The 18,814-nt window shown below is 50.4% G+C and overlaps 1 protein-coding gene across 6 annotated transcripts in view; it reads right to left on the minus strand.

The window, feature by feature from the left end:
* Nucleotides 1-18,814, minus strand: part of LARGE1 (LARGE xylosyl- and glucuronyltransferase 1) — a 428,233-nt gene that overhangs the window by 29,685 nt on the left and 379,734 nt on the right. For all 6 annotated transcript variants that reach the window (XM_036297621.1, XM_036297620.1, XM_036297619.1 and 3 more), the window contains exon 10: nt 5,757-5,912. In XM_036297621.1, the coding sequence (XP_036153514.1) occupies nt 5,757-5,912 (156 nt within the window). The remainder of the gene's footprint in view (nt 1-5,756; nt 5,913-18,814) is intronic.

The following is an 18,814-nucleotide window of genomic DNA, read 5'->3' on the forward strand; positions in this document are numbered from 1 at the left end:
GTGCTGAGTCCTTCTATCTTGGTGATTTAACATAGATTATCCGTGAAACACTACGACAAAGGCACCCCTGTGCCCATTTCTCAGATGGTAAACCTGAGGCCCGGAGCATTCATGTGCTGGCTCTGAGGTCATGTGACTATTAAATATGGGATCTGGGATGACTAGCGCGCTTACTATCTTATCACCATCATCACCTCCCTCTAGAGGAAATTATAATAATGCAAAAACCAAAGTCATGCAGCCCTTTATGTTTTCACCTTGCCTTCATTCGAATCTGAATGTGCCATGGCGCTCCTGTTCACCTCTGCTCACTTCCGCCCTCCCTGCTGTGCTGCCCACTCCCTCCCACTGAGTCCACTTTCTATACCTCCTTATTCATCCCTCAAATCTCACCTCCTCCAGGAAGTCCTCTCTGAGGCACCTTCTCTCCTACTGCATGCAAAACCCTTCTCATGTGCTCTCAAAGCACCACCGCCATCCGGGCACACATGGCACTGGATCACAACCCCCGCTTGCCTGCATCCCTCACTTGGACCCGCACTGGGAGAGCCGGGCTTGGTCTGCAATGCTCCCCTGCATCCCTAGCCCGGAGGTTGGGATTGTTTGAACGGCTCTATGTCCAGTGGCTGAATGAGCCTTGACACAATGCCACTGGAGCCCTTTCTCATCTGCGATCTGTAGGCCCAGGAGGAGGTTCGGACTTCATTCACTGCGACTACCACCATCTGCGCACTTGTCAGGGCGCTAACGACCTCTTTCCCCGGAGCTGGGAGCATCCGCTTTGGGCCGGATCCAAGATCGTGCCCTTTCCCTCCGGTTGTGTTTGCACATAACACTTGACATGCTGCTAAGGACCAGGAGGTGGGCGCCCTACAGATGCGCTTCCAGGGTGCGAGGCTGCAGACCCTCTCCTGCCCCGCCCTGCCCCGAGGGCTGCTCTCGGAGGAGCCTGGATGCAGCAGGGCGCAGGGACCTGCTGTGAGTGCCAGAGGCGCCTGCTCCCCTGTCCTTAGTGCCCACAAAGCAACTCGTCTGTGGTCTCTGTCCCCACACTGCCGGCCTCGGTCTCAGCCCCACCATCATCGTTTTGCATGGGATGCGGCAATTGTCTCTAAGTGGTCTCCCCACCTCCAGTCCTGGCCTTTTCATTCCATTCTCCACACGGAGTCATTTTTCTCAACTGTAATCTGACCAAGATGAAAGCCGTTCGGTGGAGTCTACATGGCTGAGCCCAGCCAAGGCCCTTCTGTCAGCTCCATCCTTCACCCCTCTCCCACACGCCCTCACACCAACGCCCAGCATGTTCTCCCTGAACTCTCCACTTCTTCGTCTGCTCTGCCTTTACCTGGCGCGTCATGCTTCCCCGTATGTACTCGATTCATCCAACAAGTATTTACTGAGTGGTGACCAATGCTGCTTCCCTTGGGGGAGGGCACCACAGAGGCAAAGTCTCTCATCTCATGGCCCCCTATTCTGGCCTTAGGTTTGGGAAAAAACTAGGAAACAAGCACATGAAGCAAATCCTGGTGGACGGTGCATATACTCGGATGTAAAGGAGACAGGGCTCATCACAGAGTGACCATGGGGTCCTGGAGGCTGAGGAGGGTGCCCCATCGGAGATGCTCCTACACGGAGGGGCAGGGGGTCCGGGCAGTGGGACAGCCAGCACAGAGGCCCCGGGCAGGTAGAATGAGCCTGGGGTGGATGCAGAAGGAACCGCAAAGGTGGTGAGTGTGGCTCCCGCAGCGTCAAGGGCCAGAGTGCTGGGGGACGATGCTCTAGGCATCTCTAGCACTTGATACGTGTACCAGGACTGGGCGAGCCTCTAATTTCAACCCAGGGCCTTGCCGGGTGCCTGGCAGATGCCGGCATTCACAGGTGCTTATTGAGGACCACGGGGTACTCTCCCCCAACCCCTCTCACCCTGTGACCCCAGGGGAGGCTGATGGTAGGAAAAGCTAGTGAGTCATTTATAAAGAAAGTCCCGCTTCCTAAGACACTGGCCGACAGGGGAGCCCATGATGCCATGATTAACCGATGGCTTTATGCTGCACGGCTTTGTATTTGAGTCTCTTCCGTGGAGGAAAAAAAAAAAGAGGCAGGAGAACATTTTTATTTAGCGTTTGGAATACAGTGCCGAATGGGCACTCAAATGTTGGCGAGGATGGCAAATACTGACTTGAGTAGAGAACTGGAGGAAGAACCAAAAGGCCAAACCCAGGAAGAACATACCGTGTTCATGGATTGGTAGAATCAACATCATTTAAAATGTCCATTGCCGGGAGCCGGTCCATGCTTGCTGTTTCAAGGGACCTGGCATATATGGCATACTGTTCTTAATATGTTTGCTCACCTTCTTGGCACTATGTGTTTTAACCAAGGTCTCTGAGAAAGGTTGTTTCCCCAGGTAGGGATTTTCCCCTGAAGTTAGGGAGGGAATAAAACCTCTTAACTAGTGCCAGGTGGGTAATTAATCACTTTAACTACGAACAATCATGCTTAAGCTACATAATCTTTACTCCCTGGAATGGAGATAAGAAACGCCCTAACCTTTGTAATAGAGATTGATAGGATTGAATCAACTGGTATAAATACAGATGTAATAAGACAGCAAGACACAGAACTTAGAATACAGAGCTTAGAACACAGAACTGAAAACACAGAACTTAGGAGGCACAGAACCTACACAGAACGTTCTCTAGAGACAGAAGAACTTCGCTGGAGAGAACATGGCAAAAGATCCTGGACAGAAACTGGCCTCAGAACCTAGAGACAGAACCTAGCGAGAGAACATGGCAAAAGATCCTGGACTGAACCTGATTATAGAACATGGCAAGAGAACCTGACTAGAACCTGGTGACTGAACCTGGCTGGAGAACCTGGACAGAACCTGGCTGGAGAACCTAGCGAGAGAACATGGACACAGAACCTGGCTGGAGATCCGAACCAGAACTTTGCTGGAGATCCAGACCAGAACTTGGCTGGAGATCCTGGCTAGAGATCCTGGCTAGGCTGCTGAACAACTGAACTCTGTCTCCGTGTCATTCCTTACTCGCCAACTCCGTCTACGCCTTTGGGAACCCCTGGACCCGCTGGGGTTGGACCCCGGCAGTCCATACCACCCAAAGCAATTTATAAATTCAATGCACTCCCCATTAAAATACCAACGGCATATTTCACAGACCTAGAACGAACTCTCCAAAAATTCATCTGGAATAAAAAAAGACCCTGGATAGCTGCATCAATCCTGAGAAAGAAGAACAAAGTAGGAGGGATCACATTACCAGATATCAAGCTGTTATTACGAAACCACAGTTCTCAAAACTGCCTGGTACTGGCACAAGAACAGACATATAGACCAATGGAACAGAACAGAGAACCCAGAAATCGATCCAATCCACTATGCTCAATTAATATTTGACAAAGGAGGCAAGAGCATACAATGGAGTCAAGACAGTCTCTTCAATAAATGGTGTTGGGAAAATTGGTCAGATACATGCAAAAAAAAAAAAAAATGAAACTAGATCACCAACTTACACCATACACAAAAATAAACTCAAAATGGCTAAAGGACTTGAATGTAAGATGGGAAACCATAAAAATCTTAGAAGACTCCATAGGCAGCAAAATATCAGACATACGTCGTAGCAATATCTTTACCGATACAGCTTCTAGGGCAATGGAAACTAAGGAGAAAATAATCAAATGGGACTACATCAAAATAAAAAGCTTCTGCACAGCAAAAGAAACCATCAACAAAACAACAAGAAAACCACTGCATATTTGCCAATGCTATCTTAGATAAGGGTTTAATATCCAACATTTACAGGGAACTCATACAACTTAACAAAAAGAAGATAAACAATCCAATAAAAAAATGGGCAAAGGACCAAAATAGACACTTTTTGAAAGAGGACATTCAGAAGGCCGAGAGACATAAGAAAATATGCTCAAAGTCACTAATCATCCAAGAGATGCAAATCAAAACAACAATGAGGTGCCATCTCACACCTGTCAGAATGGCTATCATCAACAAATCAACAAACGACAAGTGCTGGCGAGGATGCGGAGAAAAAGGAACCCTCGTACATTGCTGGTGGGAATGCAGACTGGTGCAGCCGCTGTGGAAAACAGAATGGAGTTTCCTCAAAAAGTTAAAAATGGAACTCCCATTTGACCCAGTAATCCCACTTCTAGGAATATATCCCAAGAAACCAGAAACACCAATCAGAAAGGATATATGCACCCCTATGTTCATAGCAGCACAATTTACAACAGCTAAGATTTGGAAACAGCCTAAGTGCCCATTAGCATATGAGTGGATTAAAAAACTGTGGTACATCTACACAATGGAATACTATGCTGCTATAAAAAAAAGGGAACTTTTACCATTTGCAACAGCATGGATGGAACTGGAGAGCATTATGCTAAGTGAAATAAGCCAATCAGAGAAAGATAAATATCACGTGATCTCACTCATAGGTGGGATATAATGATCAACATAAACTGATTGAACAAAAATAGATCCAGAGACAAGGTAACACTGAACAGACCATCCAACCTCAGAGAGAAGGCAGAGGAGGGCAGGAGGGCGGGGGGGCGGGGGGTGGGGGGGGAGAGGATGCCGAAGCAGGGACTATACAAACTCTGTCACTGCTTTGCCAGCTGCTCTGTTAAGTGCTGCCAACAGGGGCCAGATCAACCAAAGGACTTGTATGCATGCACATTAGCATAACCAATGGACACAGACACTGGGGCGGTGGGGGCTTGATCTGGGGTGTGGGAGTGGCCGGGGGGGGGGGGTGTCAATCGGGGAAAAAGGAGGCATATGTAATACTTTAAACAATTAAAAAAAAAAAGGCCCAAACCAGGTCAGCTTGGCCCTACATTCTCTGCTTTTCCTCTACAGGAGCTGCTTCCCCACATCCTGCTCCTCAGAACTTCCAATCGGTCTCACCTTTGCTCCTTGCTTGCTGTGTGACCATGAACAACCTGCTTAACCTCTCTGTGCCTAAATTTCTTCAGCTCTAACTGGGGGGAGGGGGGAAAGGGGTGTCTATAAGCACCATATGAGACAGAACATGAAAATAATTATAAACGATGAAGAAATAAGAAAATATAGATGTTAGCTATGCCTGTGACCACCTACCTAACACTTCCTTCACCCATGCTAACCCCTAAAGGAGCCAGTGAGTGGTGAAGATCTCTGGTGCCACACACTGAATCCTGGCTGTGGAGAAAGCCTCTGTCTACTGCAGTGGTTCTCACCCTTCTGTCCCTTTAAATACAGTTCCTCATGCTGTGACCAACCATAAAATTATTTTCGTTGCTACTTCATAACTGTAATGTTGCTACTGTTATGAATCGTAATGTAAATATCTGATATGCAGGATGGTCTTAGGCGACCCCTGTGAAAGGGTCCTTCGACCACCAAAGGGGTCGTGACCCACAGGTTGAGAACCGCTGGTCTACTGTTTCCAAAGTGTCTTAGCCCATTCTCACTCCTCTGCTTGGCAGCTCCCTTCTGACTGTGCCTAGTCTGGGCCAAGCGAACCCCCTCTGCATCCATGGCAATGAGCATGGAAGTGATCTGCCTGCCTGCCCGTGGCCCCCACCAGACGGGGGACCCCCAGGGCAGCGATGGCGTCTCGTTCATCTCGGGCGTGCCCTGGGCCTGGCGCACAGCCTGGCACGCCGGAGGTCCTCGCAGGCCAGCGGAGAGGCCGCCCCACGCCGCCCACCCCGGAGCCACTTACGTTCTCACTGTTGACGTCGGCTTCGCTGGGGCAGCCGAACAGCTCCCGCCTCAGGAGGTTGCCGTCGTACTCCAGGAAGGTCAGGTAGAGGTTGCGGAAGAACTCCACATGCTTGTTCTTCACCCGGAGCTTCTTGGGGGAGTTCCAGTGGATGACCTGGCAGGGCACGAGGAGGCAGTCAGGCCGGGTGGACCTTGCGCTTGCAGGAGCCGCCGCGGGGCACTGGGGACGCATTATTTCTGGGCTTGCCCATTCATTCATTCATTCATTCAGCCACTCATTCACTCATCCATTCACTCATTCATCCATCCACTCACTCATTCATTCAATGTTTATGGAAGAGCGGTTGAGGCCAGATTGCTGGGTTCAAATCCTGGCTCTGCTCTAGGGACTCTTTAATCTTGGACAAGTTACTCCATCTCTCTGTGCCTCAGTTCCCCTACCTGTGAAATGGGAACAGCAACAGCTCCTGCATGTGGCAGTGCATACGATTTCACCTCTCCGCCCCAACCTGCTTTGGGATGACGAAGCTGGGACCCTGCAAACCCTGTCACTGCTTTGCCAGCTGCTCTGTTAGGCGCTGCCAACAGGGGCCAAGGGAGGGAGACCGAGTCAGGAGGAGAAGGAAGAACTCGCTCCTTCCTGGGGCTCCCTGTTCCTGTGAGCGACACGCCACCCCCTTTTTCACACCAGCAGCGGCGCTTCCTTCCTTCCGCAGCAGGGAAATCCATGTTTGCAGTTTTTCCAACACTCAGAACCAGCCACCCCCTCCTCCCATCTCCGCCCTGTCGCTGCCTCTGGTGTTGGCTGCTGACTCCACCCCAGAGCTGGGGTCCAGCAGCAGGTGACAATATTCCAATAATTGCCACCTCTACTCCTCCTGCAGGTGGTAACTGTTCCCTGCAACACCCTATTCTTGCTTTTTTAGTTACTAAGCGAACACTGTATCTAGTTATCATTTTTAAAGATCCAATTCCCCATTCAAATAATTGGTGTGGTCTCTGCCTCCAGCCGATTTGCTGGGAAAATCATTGCTATGTAAATGAAGTAAGTCGTGCCTGGCACAGGCGAGAGCCCAGGAAATGCTGGGTCTGACGGTGAAGTGCCCATAGTGGACCGGCCGGGTTGGGAGATGAGCAGAGGCCCTTGTTGGCAGTGCCACCCGCAGCTCACTCAAGGTCGGCTGGGGGACGGGTCCCCAGAAGGTAACAGGATGTAATCATGGAGGGAGGGCCAGGGGGAAGTGCAGCTGTATTCTGCTCAGAGCAGTATCATAGAGGGAGATGCCGGGCCTGGGGCTTGAAGGACAAGTGGGAGTTTCCTGGGGCGACAGGGCCTGGGAGGAGGGGGTGGCACCTGGAGAGGCACTGCTCACCCCTCCGCTGGGGAGCGTGTCTAGGGCAGAACACCTCACCATCGGTTTCACACTCTTTGTCTTTCTAAAACCCTTGTGATGACCAGAACAGGAATGCAATTTTAAAGAATAAACTGGAGAAGTAACTTGGCCAGGCCACCAAGCCGGTAGGTGCCAGAGCTGGAATTCTAATATCAGTGTGAATAAGTCTGACTCTAGAGCCCGTGTTCTTTCCTCTATGCCACAAAGAACAGGCTAGAAAACCGCACGCTTGGTCACCTTTCAGAGGAACTAAAATAACCCCCACCTTTTCCTCTCTATGATCCGATGTCCTCGCTCACTCCTCCCATGGCAGTGATCCTGAGGACAGGCACTGGGCCTCCGGACTCCCACTACCCTTCAGCCACAGTCGCCTGCAGCAAGGCCCAGGGCTGCTGCCTAAAGAGAGGTCTGAGGCCCGTCTCACTCTGCCTCTCTCGGGTTCCCATGGATGTGCAGCAGCGGCAGCCCTTGACGCTGGCCGGATAAATACTGGGTGCAAGCCCAGGTCTCTCTCTCATGGGACAGTGAATAACAGCACCCAAACCACACCCCTGCCCGCCTGTCCCCAGCAATGGTGCGACAGCAGAGCAAGAAGCGGGGACGTCAGAGCAGCCCAGGTCCGAATGCCAGCTAGGCTCGCAGCTGTGTGTGTCCTGGGGCAACTGGTTTCATATCTTGGGACCCCAGTTTCCCCATGTGCCACGTGGGGATCAGCCTTCCCGACTTCACAAAGTACTCAGAGCGTGGCCCAGCACTGCACCTGCGTGCCTGGGTGGCCCCATATGCGTAGGCTCTCTTCTCCCCTCCAAGACGGGGCCAGCAGCCTGTGCTATCTGAGCTTCCCCCTACCTTCCCAGCGTGAAGCGGCTGCAGCAGTAAGGAAGGAAGGAAGCAGCACGTAGCCTGCAGGAGAGAGCAGGGAGGGCCAGCAGGCCTCCCTGGAAGAGGCCACTGGCTGGGAAGGAGGAACATGAAATCGAAGTTTCCTTCCTGTGCCTTTTGAAGGGTCGGGAGAGGAGAGAGGGGATGCTCCTCTAAGAACACACCCACCAGACACTAGGAGGGCCTGGCCAGGCATGAAAATAACTGCACACGAGCCGTGTCCCTCACACCCAATGGGATCACATCTTTGCTGCGCAAGAGTCCGTGCTCGCCAAGTGCTGAGCCAGCAGGGCTGCTGACGGATGCCCGTCGGGCTCAGGAGATGTGGGCTGCATCAATAGGGAGAAACGGACACTAAGTGAGAATAAGGGCTGGCCCACCGGTCAACAGTCTTAACTTACCGTGCACAAGTCTGCGAGGCACACTGAGGAGACTGTCATTCATCCCTCCAAATAAGCCCACTCGAATCCCACTGTCTGTTTTTTTGGAAATGGTACTTGACTGGCCTGCCTCTCCCCGCTGGTGAGTTGCAGAGCTGAGACAGCAAGCCTGAGCCAAACCTGAGACCCAGGTTCCTAACCACTATCAAGTCCTGTGTCAATGGGCTGAGCACTTCCCAGGTGAGAGAGTGAGGCTTAGAGAGACGAGTTGCCCACGGTCACATGGACCAGGTCGGAGCTAGGACAGGGACGCCTGCCTCCTCGTCTCCCCACCCACATCAGGCCATCCCTCACCCCATCACCCCTCGTTCTGTTCTGTGTCTGCCCAGGGAGTTGGGTTTGGGTATCGCCTACAGGCAAATATACAGAAAAAGCAGTGAAGGTTAAAGGAAGGGGGGCGAGAAGGTGGTGGGGTCGTTGGCAGGCCAAGGGGGTTTTGTGGAACTATTTGCAACCCAGTGGCTCTGGGACCAGTGAGCCCACCTAGAGTCTATGGCTGCATATTCAGATTTGCCTTTTCAACTAGTTTTCAATCATCAGAACACAGAATACTCCATCCCCCTGTGCTAGTCTAGAGAAGCAAATAACCGCTATTGTTTATCCCATACCCATTCTATGCTAGATGGTGGGCCAGGGTTCTCCTTGGTGGTGTGTGTGTGTGTGTGTGTGTGTGTGTGTGTGTGTGTGTTCATATGGTTTCACATTCAATCCTCAAACAATGTGGCAAGGCTGTTTCTATTATTATCCCTTTTACAGATAATTCTGAAGCTCAGACGAACACAGGGTCACTCAGCTAGTAAGCAGCCAATTCTATTTTTTAAAAATATATATTTTTATTGATTTCAGAGAGGAAGGGAGAGGGAAAGAGAGATAGAAACATCAATGATGAGAGGGAATCACTGATTGGCTGCCTCCTGCACGCCCCCACTGGGAATGGAGCCTGAAACCTAGGCATGTGCTCTGACCCGGAATCGAACCGTGACCTTCTGGTTCATAGGTTGACATGAGGCTCAACCACTGAGCCATGCCAGCCAGGCGTAAGTAGCCATTTCTAAAACAAAATCAGGTCTGTTTTTTTTTTTTCTCAAATCTTTCTCTTTCTGCCACATCATTTATTCATTCAACAAATATTAAAATGAGCACGGACTCTGTGCCACACACTGACAGGGGCTATGAACGCAGAGAGGAACATGGAGATCATGAAGTAACTGTCCATGTGAAAGTACAAGTATGACACGTGCTTTTAAAGAGATGTCAGAGAGAGGCTGTTCCTGACTGTTTCTGGGCTGGGCCAATTCAAGCATGAAGAAGCCACAGCCCAGAGGGGGGCAGTGACTTGCCTAAGGTCACACAGCAGGGGGAGCAGCCTGCCCCAGTGTCCGTCCCCCAGGCCATGTTTCTTTCCGTGAAGCCGCAGGCCTGCCTCTGAAAGTCCGACTCAGAATCACCACTGCTGATGATTTAGATCAGCGCTGGTCTGACTACTGAGAAATGTCATTTCCTGGCCCCTGGAGGGACAGAGTCACCCGTCACTGCTGACCTGGGGGCAGCGAGCTGGTGGCAGGTGACCTTTACTGACAAGCTTTCACATGTGAGATGGAATGACACGGGAGAATGTGCCCAAAATAGATTTTTGCAAGGAGCTGGCAAAGACAAGTGAGTCTCCCAAACGGGTGGTGGTGAAAACCTATCATAACTTATTCCTCTGGCTGAAGCCCATCAGCACAGTAATAATAATCATTACTATTAGCAGCTAATATATATATTGGAGGCTTGCTATGTGCCAAGCAGGGCTGTGAACACTTGTCATAGCTCACTGGTTCTTTATGCAACACTCTCAGCGGTTCTCAACCTGTGGGTCGCGACTCCTGAAAATACATCCTGCATATCAGATATTTACATTACGATTCATAACAGTAGCAAAATTACAGTTATGAAGTAGCAACGAAAATAATTTTATGGTTGGGGGTCACCACAACATGAGGAACTGTATTAAAGGGTCGAGGCATTAGGAAGGTTGAGAACCACTAAGTGGTATGTATGCTCCTTACGCCATCTTACAGGGGAAGCAAGTTCAGCACATGTCCCCCAGTCACACAGCTGGAAGGTGGGATCGCCAGCATTTGAACCCCAGGAGATAGAAATTAGGAGTCTATTCCTCTTATTTCTCCCATGTCTGCAACCATTGAGAGGCTCTGTTTATATAAAGGAACCTAAGATGTACAGAAGATTAAGGGATCAGAACTAAAACCCACTTTTCCCTGCCCAACTTAGGTAGCCCAGGCATTCCTGGTAAAGTGAGGCTGCAGGTGACACAGGCTGAACCCCCAGCTTGGCAGGAAGCAGAGAGGGAGGCACCCAGGTTGCATGCCAGGAGGGCTACAGACGCTGCCCGACACCAGGGGCCCCACGGCTGTGACCTAGTTGGATCTGAACTATTGGTGACGGATGAGTGCATGTGCGGACTCGGAGTCCACCTGCAGTGAGCCAGAGAAATGGTCGGAAATTGATTACCATCCAGGAAACTTAAACATCACCTGGGAAGACAGCGGAAGTCCATAAGATTAAAGGAGAAATGAGAGATTCTATCACCCATCAAAAGCTCAAAAAAAAAAAGAATTCAAAGATAGAAACAAGATCGAGGTACAAGGACAGGCTATGGGAAGAGTTCAGCCAGAACGTCAGCTTCTACAGTACTTAGAACCCAGAGTCTGTGTGCAAATGCCAGGTGAGTAAGAACACAGCTTTATGTCTTCCAATTACTGAGCTACGGAGTGTCTGGAGGATGGGTCTGTCTCAAGACCCCATGGACTTTCTAGGACCCACAGAAGAACATCTATCCTCCTTAGACGGGAAGTTTACGTTGTCGCGAACGGGCTCCCACCTATGACTCCAGCTCTAACTCCAGGCTAACAAACTTCCTGGTGTTTCCGGAACCTGTCTTTCATGACTCAGTGCCTCTGCACATGTTCTCCCTCTTAGAATATCTTTATTTCTTCTCTACAACCTGAATGCCTGCTCACCCTTCACAGCTGAGCTCAAACACACTTCTTGTTTCCAGGACAAGTGGCCAAAGGTTGCCTGCTGGTATGTCTCTCTCTTTCCACCCCATCCTTCATTTCCAATAGAACATTAATTTCATTGGTAGTTGCAATGACCCCAACCCCAGGAATGGCTCATGATCCATTTATGATCTAAGCTAATGATGATGATCCTAATTGCTGATTTCCCAGACTCCCTTGCAGCTAGTGCTGGCAATGTGATGACCTAAGACTGCCCAAAAAGATACATGGAGACGCATATATTGGATTTCTTAATAATGACTAAGGTGCCATCCTCCTCCCACCCCATTCACCTTTCTGTGGTACACAGAGATGTGATGGCTGGAATCATGGCAGCCATCATGTGGCTACGAGGGAGAGAGGTCAACACATTGCTGTTTACTAACCAATGTCTACAGCTGCCTTCTCCAGAGTTCTAGACTAAGAAAGGCAAACCCTCTATTTCTTTTTCAGCCTCTACAAATCGGGTCATCAGATTCTCACTGTCAGCATCCCAAGGCAGCTGCTGGGTCCTTCCTCAGTGCCCCGGACACTTGCATTTAACCTTATTAGAGAGCTCGTTGCACGCTGTTGTAATGATTTATTTACAGGCTCGCACCTGGTGTCACTGGAACGTGAGCCTCTGGGCAGGCAGGGAGCATGGCTTACTATTCATCCCACGTGCTGCCGTGCCCGGCAGGTCCTTAGTATTCTACAGCTGCCCTTTGGTTCAAGAGTGAAAATCACTCTGATGCCTTTCTCAATAACCCTCACATCCTGCCTGTCTACAGCAAATCAGTTATCACAGCCCTGCGATGGGGGCTGCAGGGAGGAGAAACAGATCCCCTTCTCTTTGTCTAAGGGCCAGCGTGTCCTTTTCTCTCGAAGGAGTTTCAGCTCCCTCTGTTCTCCCCTCGCCAAGTATTTCAAGAGGACACGTCTCACAAGTCCCTTTCCTTGTCATCTTCAGGATCACGATGCGTGGTAGAGAGGGACGCGCAGACAGGCCTTTGCACCAGGCCCAGCTCTGACCAGCTGGGTGGCCTGCATGAAGCTGCCTAAATCACAGAGACCATCCCTCATCGGGAAAGGGGACGTAGCAGCAGCAGCCTTGCAGTTTGTGGTCAATCCCTTCACCTTTTTCACCCCATCCCCCACCCCCTCCCCTCTGATAGCTGTCAGTCTGTTCTCTGTGTCTATGAGGCTGTTTCTATTTTGTTTGATTTGTTAGTACGTGTTCAGCGTTGGTACATGTGATGTTAACATTAGGGGAAACTAAAATTGGATGAGGGGGTCACGGGACTGTCAATATCACTTTTACAACTTTTCTGTTCGTCTACATTCGTCCAAATGCACGTTTACATTTACAAAAAAGGCATCCTACGAAGCAATGACAGACTGTGCATACCAGTGAGACCAGCTCACGTGACGAGTCAGCAAATAGCGGAGCTAGCTCTGCTCCCATGAGCTCCTCCTCGCTCCTTCACCAAGTCCAGAAATGCCCACCTAAGTAGATCTTCCAAGAAGCTGGCCAAAGAACTCAGGCTCTCAAGACTATTTCAGCTGGAACCGGTTTGGCTCAGTGGATAGAGCGTCAGCCTGTGGACTGAAAGGTCCCAGGTTCCATTCCGGTCAAGGGCATGTACCTGGGTTGTGGGCACATCCCCAGTAGGAGATGTGAAGGAGGCAGCTGATCGATGTTTCTCTCTCATCGATGGTTCTGACTCTCTATCTCTCTCCCTTCCTCTCTGTAAAAAATCAATAAAAATATATTAAAAAAAAAAAGACTATTTCAAATATGGATTTACAACCTCCATCGTCAAGGAAGAACCTTGCCCGCGTGTGCTGTGCCTTCCGATAGCACTTAATGTGATGCAAAGATGAACGGTTAGCAAGCCGTTTAAAACCAGAGCAGCTGCAATATGAAGCCAAGCCTCCCGTCTTCTGGGTGATGCTTCAAGTCTTGTGATAATCCCGGACTTGACGGTTCACTAAACCCCACGAGGAGAGGTTAGCAGTCTCTTTGGAGATTCCATACATAAAAATGAAAGATAATAAAATGCAATAAAGGAAATGCTTGTTTTGCCTGCCTTGGCAAAAAAGAGGGCTGGAAAACGCACAAGAGATACTACGATAATGAAACAAAGCAAATTCCTTGGTCAGCAAATATTATGGGACGAGTCTTAGGTAAAAAATGTGGAATGCCCGAGGTCTCTGGTTGGTATTAGAACAAAGTAACACGGAATTCAATCGAAGTGCCCAGGACTTTGACATGTGTCAGCTTATCCTGTTTACAAGGTTCTGTTTGGATAATGAAATATGCAACGAATGATGTTTCAGTGAGCACTACAGGTGGGGTGTCCTGGGGAAGTTATAGCCCAAACAGTTAATTCCCATGTGAATGATGGCAATGTTTTATGGAAAGTGCGTATGTGTCATTGGCAAAGGTGCCTTTGCTTTAATTGGTGTAACGAAAGGATGCCAAGTAAGGTTACCGAGCGAGCTCTCTGGATTGAATTTCTTTACTGGATTGCCCCAGAACACTTGCAGCCAGCGTGCACGCGCACCCTTGGATGTCACTGGTTTGGTCCATTTTATAAAGGCAAGACTGGAAGCATCATAGAATTCTGGCAATACTTCCCAAGGACACGAGGAATGACCTTGAGCCTCTGCAGCACAGAGCTCCCCTCATTAACTCACGGCCAAGGACTGACAGTCGATGGCGTTGGGGAAGATGATCTACTCAGCAATGCTTTTAGGAAAAAAAATGGTTCTCAGTGGTATGCGTCTCACACTTTTTGGGGAAAAAATACACACCCTTAATCTGCTCTTTCCACATAAAAGTGGCGGGTGGGATAGTAACTACTTTTAGAAAGAGCCTGTGATATAGGTAGAGCTTTTAGAAAAGAAATGCATGAAGTGGTTTCCGTCGCTTTGGGATTTTGTGGCAGAAAAGGACTGATACCTACCAAAGCCCTCCTTTCTACATACTCAGAAACGGCAGTGGTTTGGCGTCCAAACCACTGCTTAATTGGTGCCTCCCTCTCTCAAATCCTTTTCTTCTGAACAGAGCCCAGGCTGTCCAGGCACATGCTTCGTACAGTGGCTTCGGAGGAGCCTGTCCCACAGGCATCCGTGTGCTGTGTGTTGAGATAGAATACGTGTGGGAAATGCTGGGGATCCACAAAACCCATCAGGTGTGCTCGCTGCAGGCTTCCTAATACGGTATTTGGTATAAATAAGATAGTATAGTACACAGGACTCTCTGCTCCTCCCCCCTCCCCAGCTCGCTTCTGTTTTAAACAAACCCCATGAGCAGTTATCTTAAAACTATTTGAATACATAGACCCAACACTGCTACTGTAAGGTCAACTCTCCAGAGCCATCATGCTCCTCCCAGGGGTCTTGCTGATGTTTCCAGGAATCATGGCATCTGAACTTGGTCAGGCACATGAACAGAGCCAGCGAGGGGTCCCTTCAATCAGAAAGCCCCAAAGGAGTTAAGCTCTGACAATTACCAAATGAGCAAAGAATGGATGAGTGTTGAGGAAGGCCAAAACACTAAAACTTAAATGACCCAAAGTCCCCTTGGCTGAGCACGTCATTCTCCAGGACAGTATTGGGGTACACGATGATGGGCAACCAATCAACACATAACCTCCAGTAAGCCCCTTCCCCGTTCGATCCCCCGCTTCCTGCCTGTGGAATGGGAGCAGTGGGACGAATGAAGAAGAAAAGCCCTTACTACACATTTTGCCCACCAGCCAACTGCCAACTATTCTGAGAGAATGGGATAATTAGTACAAATGCTAGGCTCACTACATATCTCATAGCCTGATACTAACTGCTTCACTTTATCCTGACCTTTTAAAAATATATGCATTTTTATTGAGGTCAGAAAGGAAGTGAGAGGGAGAGAGAGATAGCAGCATCAATGATGAGAGAGAACCATCGATCAGCTGCCTCCTGCATGCCTCCCACTGGGGATCCAGCCTGCAACCTGGGCATGTGCCCTGACCAGGAATCAAACAGTGACCTCCTGGTTCATAGGCCGACGCTCAACCATGACAGCTGGGCACGTTATCACCCTTTTAATCTTTACGTCTGAAGTGGTGACTACTTCCCAGCTTTCTCTGAGGAGGACACTTGGTCAAGAGAGGGTAAGGAACTCAACATCAGCCCTACAGCCCGTCCACAGTGGGTAGGTACTCCTCGGTGCTTGCTGGGGGAATGAGCATTCCGCAGCAGGAACCACAGAACCGCAGCGCCCAAAGCCAGGCTCCTTGCACAGGCCAGCTGCCTGATATTTAATCCTGGGATCCCTAGATTTCCCAGCCGCAGTGGTGTGTAGACAGTAACACGCCGAGAGCCCTTGGATGTGGGCTGTGCAATGCAATTAAAGCGGCACCGGCCTGCAGTACAGAGAGGTCTGGCTGGGAAGTGGTAATTCTAGACTTCAGCTCTTCTTCCCACAGGCAACCGTTTTCCCTTCCTCGTTCCATCCTAATCCTCCAACATCAACCTGCCCATTCATCATCTTTATTACTCTTTCTCGGGTTTCCCCTGCCTCATTTTTCACTGGAGTCTGCTTGGCTGGAACATGCTCAACATGTATGGTGGCCGCCCACCTTCCTCAAAAGAGGGGAAGCCCGACCCCTCTCCAAGTGTTGTAAAACGTTTGCAAACTTGAGTTACCTGCTGCTCCTCTTATGCAAATGCTGCAGATGCTTCTAGGAATACACGCCACTTCCCCACGTGGATGGCATGTCTCCCCTTGCTTTTTCTCTTCCCCTGAAGGAGTTTTAAGTGCGCTCAGTTCCCCATTCGTGAGTGGATGGCAGTCAAAAATCCAGCCTCGGAGCCCGTTGCTTAACATTCAAATGCTCTTTCCAGGAGATAGTGCTATTCCCAGGGTCTCTGCTCTGGTTAGCCCTCAAAGACCCATTGAACCCCAAGAGGGCTCCCATAGACTAGTCCTATGGACTCAGTATCTCCTGTAAAATGCTTCCCGGGGGAAAGTACATTCAGGCAGGAGCCCAGGCTCAGGGAGAGCCAGGAGCTCTGCACCTGGAGTCAGACAGATGTGAGTCTGAACCTCAGCCCCGTCGTATTTAGCTGAGCGACTCTGGGCGAGTAAGTGACTTCATGTGCGTGAACCCTCATTTTCTGATGCAGAGGAGACCAAATAAACGTCCCCTTGTGAGACTTTTGTCAAGCTGAAGTGAGGTCACGGTGGGAGCTGGACTCCCACCCAATCTGCCCGGAGCACCCCATTTTGTCCTCTGAGGCCGAGTCACAGCTTGCGTGCCCCGAGATGCGTCTCCTGCCAACCCCACAAAGGCGCCGTGCATCTGGGCAGATGTTTCTGAAGCCGTGGTATGGCCCCTGCTGCTTGCCTGCCTTCACCCAGCTCACTGATCCCCACTTGTGTGTGGGTTTCCATCCTTCCCTTTCTCCCAGGTTTCCACAGGCCTGGGGAGAGGGGAGCACGCATGCTCGGGGGCTGAGGAGTGACATGAGGGCAGAAGACGAGGAAGGGGCAGAGTTTGGACATCAAGATTCGGCTCAGACCTCCTGCAGAAATCCCTCCAAGAAAGACTGCGCCCTGCTCCCTCCTAGACAGGGGTCCTCCTCCTGCACTCCCAGCCTCCTTTACTTCCTGGCATCGCCGCACTTTGCAGACTGTGCTGGAATTTTCTATTTGCTCACCTGGTTACTTCTCCCTAGACCATGACCTTCCTGGGGGCAGGAACCATGGCTCATTCAGCTGTGGGCTCCAGTAACTCATGGACGCCCTGGTTGTCACTTCCTGGCCATTACCCACTGTTTCTGGCCAGAGCTTCCTTCTCTAACAGTCTACTGAGCACTCGAGGGCTTCAACACAGTTTCTAGGCTACCTCCCGTTCTCCCTTCCCTAAACCAGCCACCGGCCCCTTGCTGCTCCCCTGAGAGTTGGTGCTCCTGGTGAAGACGATTAAGCCACACTCCTCTGAGTGTCCTCCCCTTTGTAAGACTCACCCAGGGAGGGTCGAGTCCTCAAGCTTTAGGACTGAAGAGATGACAGGGAAGGTCTTCGAAACACAGAGGACTGAAGCAAAGTCAAGTGCATTTCTGTGGAGCACTTCAGGGGCCTGAGGATGGGACCAGGATGACGGCCCCTGATGGATGGAGAATGTCATGAGCCGGGAGAGGTACAGTGATTTACGCGAGTCCTTCATCCGGTAAGAGGTGGGCTGTCGTGAGAAGTTACAGGGTTGCTTGGCTCCAAAAAGGGGCAGGAGCAACGACACCTCCATGAAACCATCTCTCCCCTTAGAAGTTCTCGTAACCAACCTCTACTTAGCACACATTTCTCTGCTGAGCGCAGGCTCGATGCCCAAGGCCGTAAGCTACTCTCTCGCGGGAAATGGGAGGGTGCCTGCCCCTCCACATTGAACACCATGCTCACCAGGAGTGAGCTGTGTTTATTACCAACTACTATGTTTTTAGGCCACTTGTACTTCGATGTATTTGGAAATGTAATTAAATACTCTTTTAATTAGATGAATGCAAAAAGGGAGTTGCTATTTCCATAAAAGGCAGCCAAACACTGGGGAACAATTGATCCTATTGTTCCTGCAACATTTGGCTGTCGTTGGAGGAGGTGTGGGTGAGAGGGCTGCAAAACAGTGAGGGGAAAATCGCAAGAATCCAGGACTCTCCTTCGATTGGCTTTGTTCCCGTCCTTAAGGTCTTGCTCCACTTAAAAGAAGGGACACTGAGAACCACAGAAAAGGCATCAGGAGTTGTTGATGCGACAACACAGCATGGCCACCAGAGAAAAAGTCCTGGCCCTGGAGGGAGAGGGAGAAGGAGAGGCAGGCAGATCGACATTAACATAGTTTTCTGATTCTCGCCCGCCCGAACTGACATGCTCGCTCAGCTGCCCCGGCACATGTGTGTCCCACAGGTGGGTCTCAGGTTGGCTGCCCTGTGGAGCAGCGGGTGCGAGTGGATGAAGAGCGGGGTTCAGGGTGGATCTCCCTCCTCCCCAGGGAGGATCATCATAACCAGCAAACAGGAGGGCTTCCTTCAGACATGCTGAACTCGATGCACAGAATAAAATGAATGAGGGCAGGAAAAAACAGAAGGAAGATGAAGAAAATGACAAAGATGCACCTGTGCCTGGAGTCGGAGGCCCTGGCTGGTCTGAAGAAACCTACGGATATGCTGTGTTCTTAGCCCAGGCCTCTGGCTCCAGGGCAATGTCCAGGTCCTGCTATAACCAGGGAGGGGCTGGGGCCTGCCGACCTCTCTCCC

Source organism: Myotis myotis, unplaced genomic scaffold (genome assembly GCF_014108235.1).
Source record: "Myotis myotis isolate mMyoMyo1 unplaced genomic scaffold, mMyoMyo1.p scaffold_m19_p_3, whole genome shotgun sequence".
NCBI lineage: Eukaryota > Metazoa > Chordata > Mammalia > Chiroptera > Vespertilionidae > Myotis > Myotis myotis.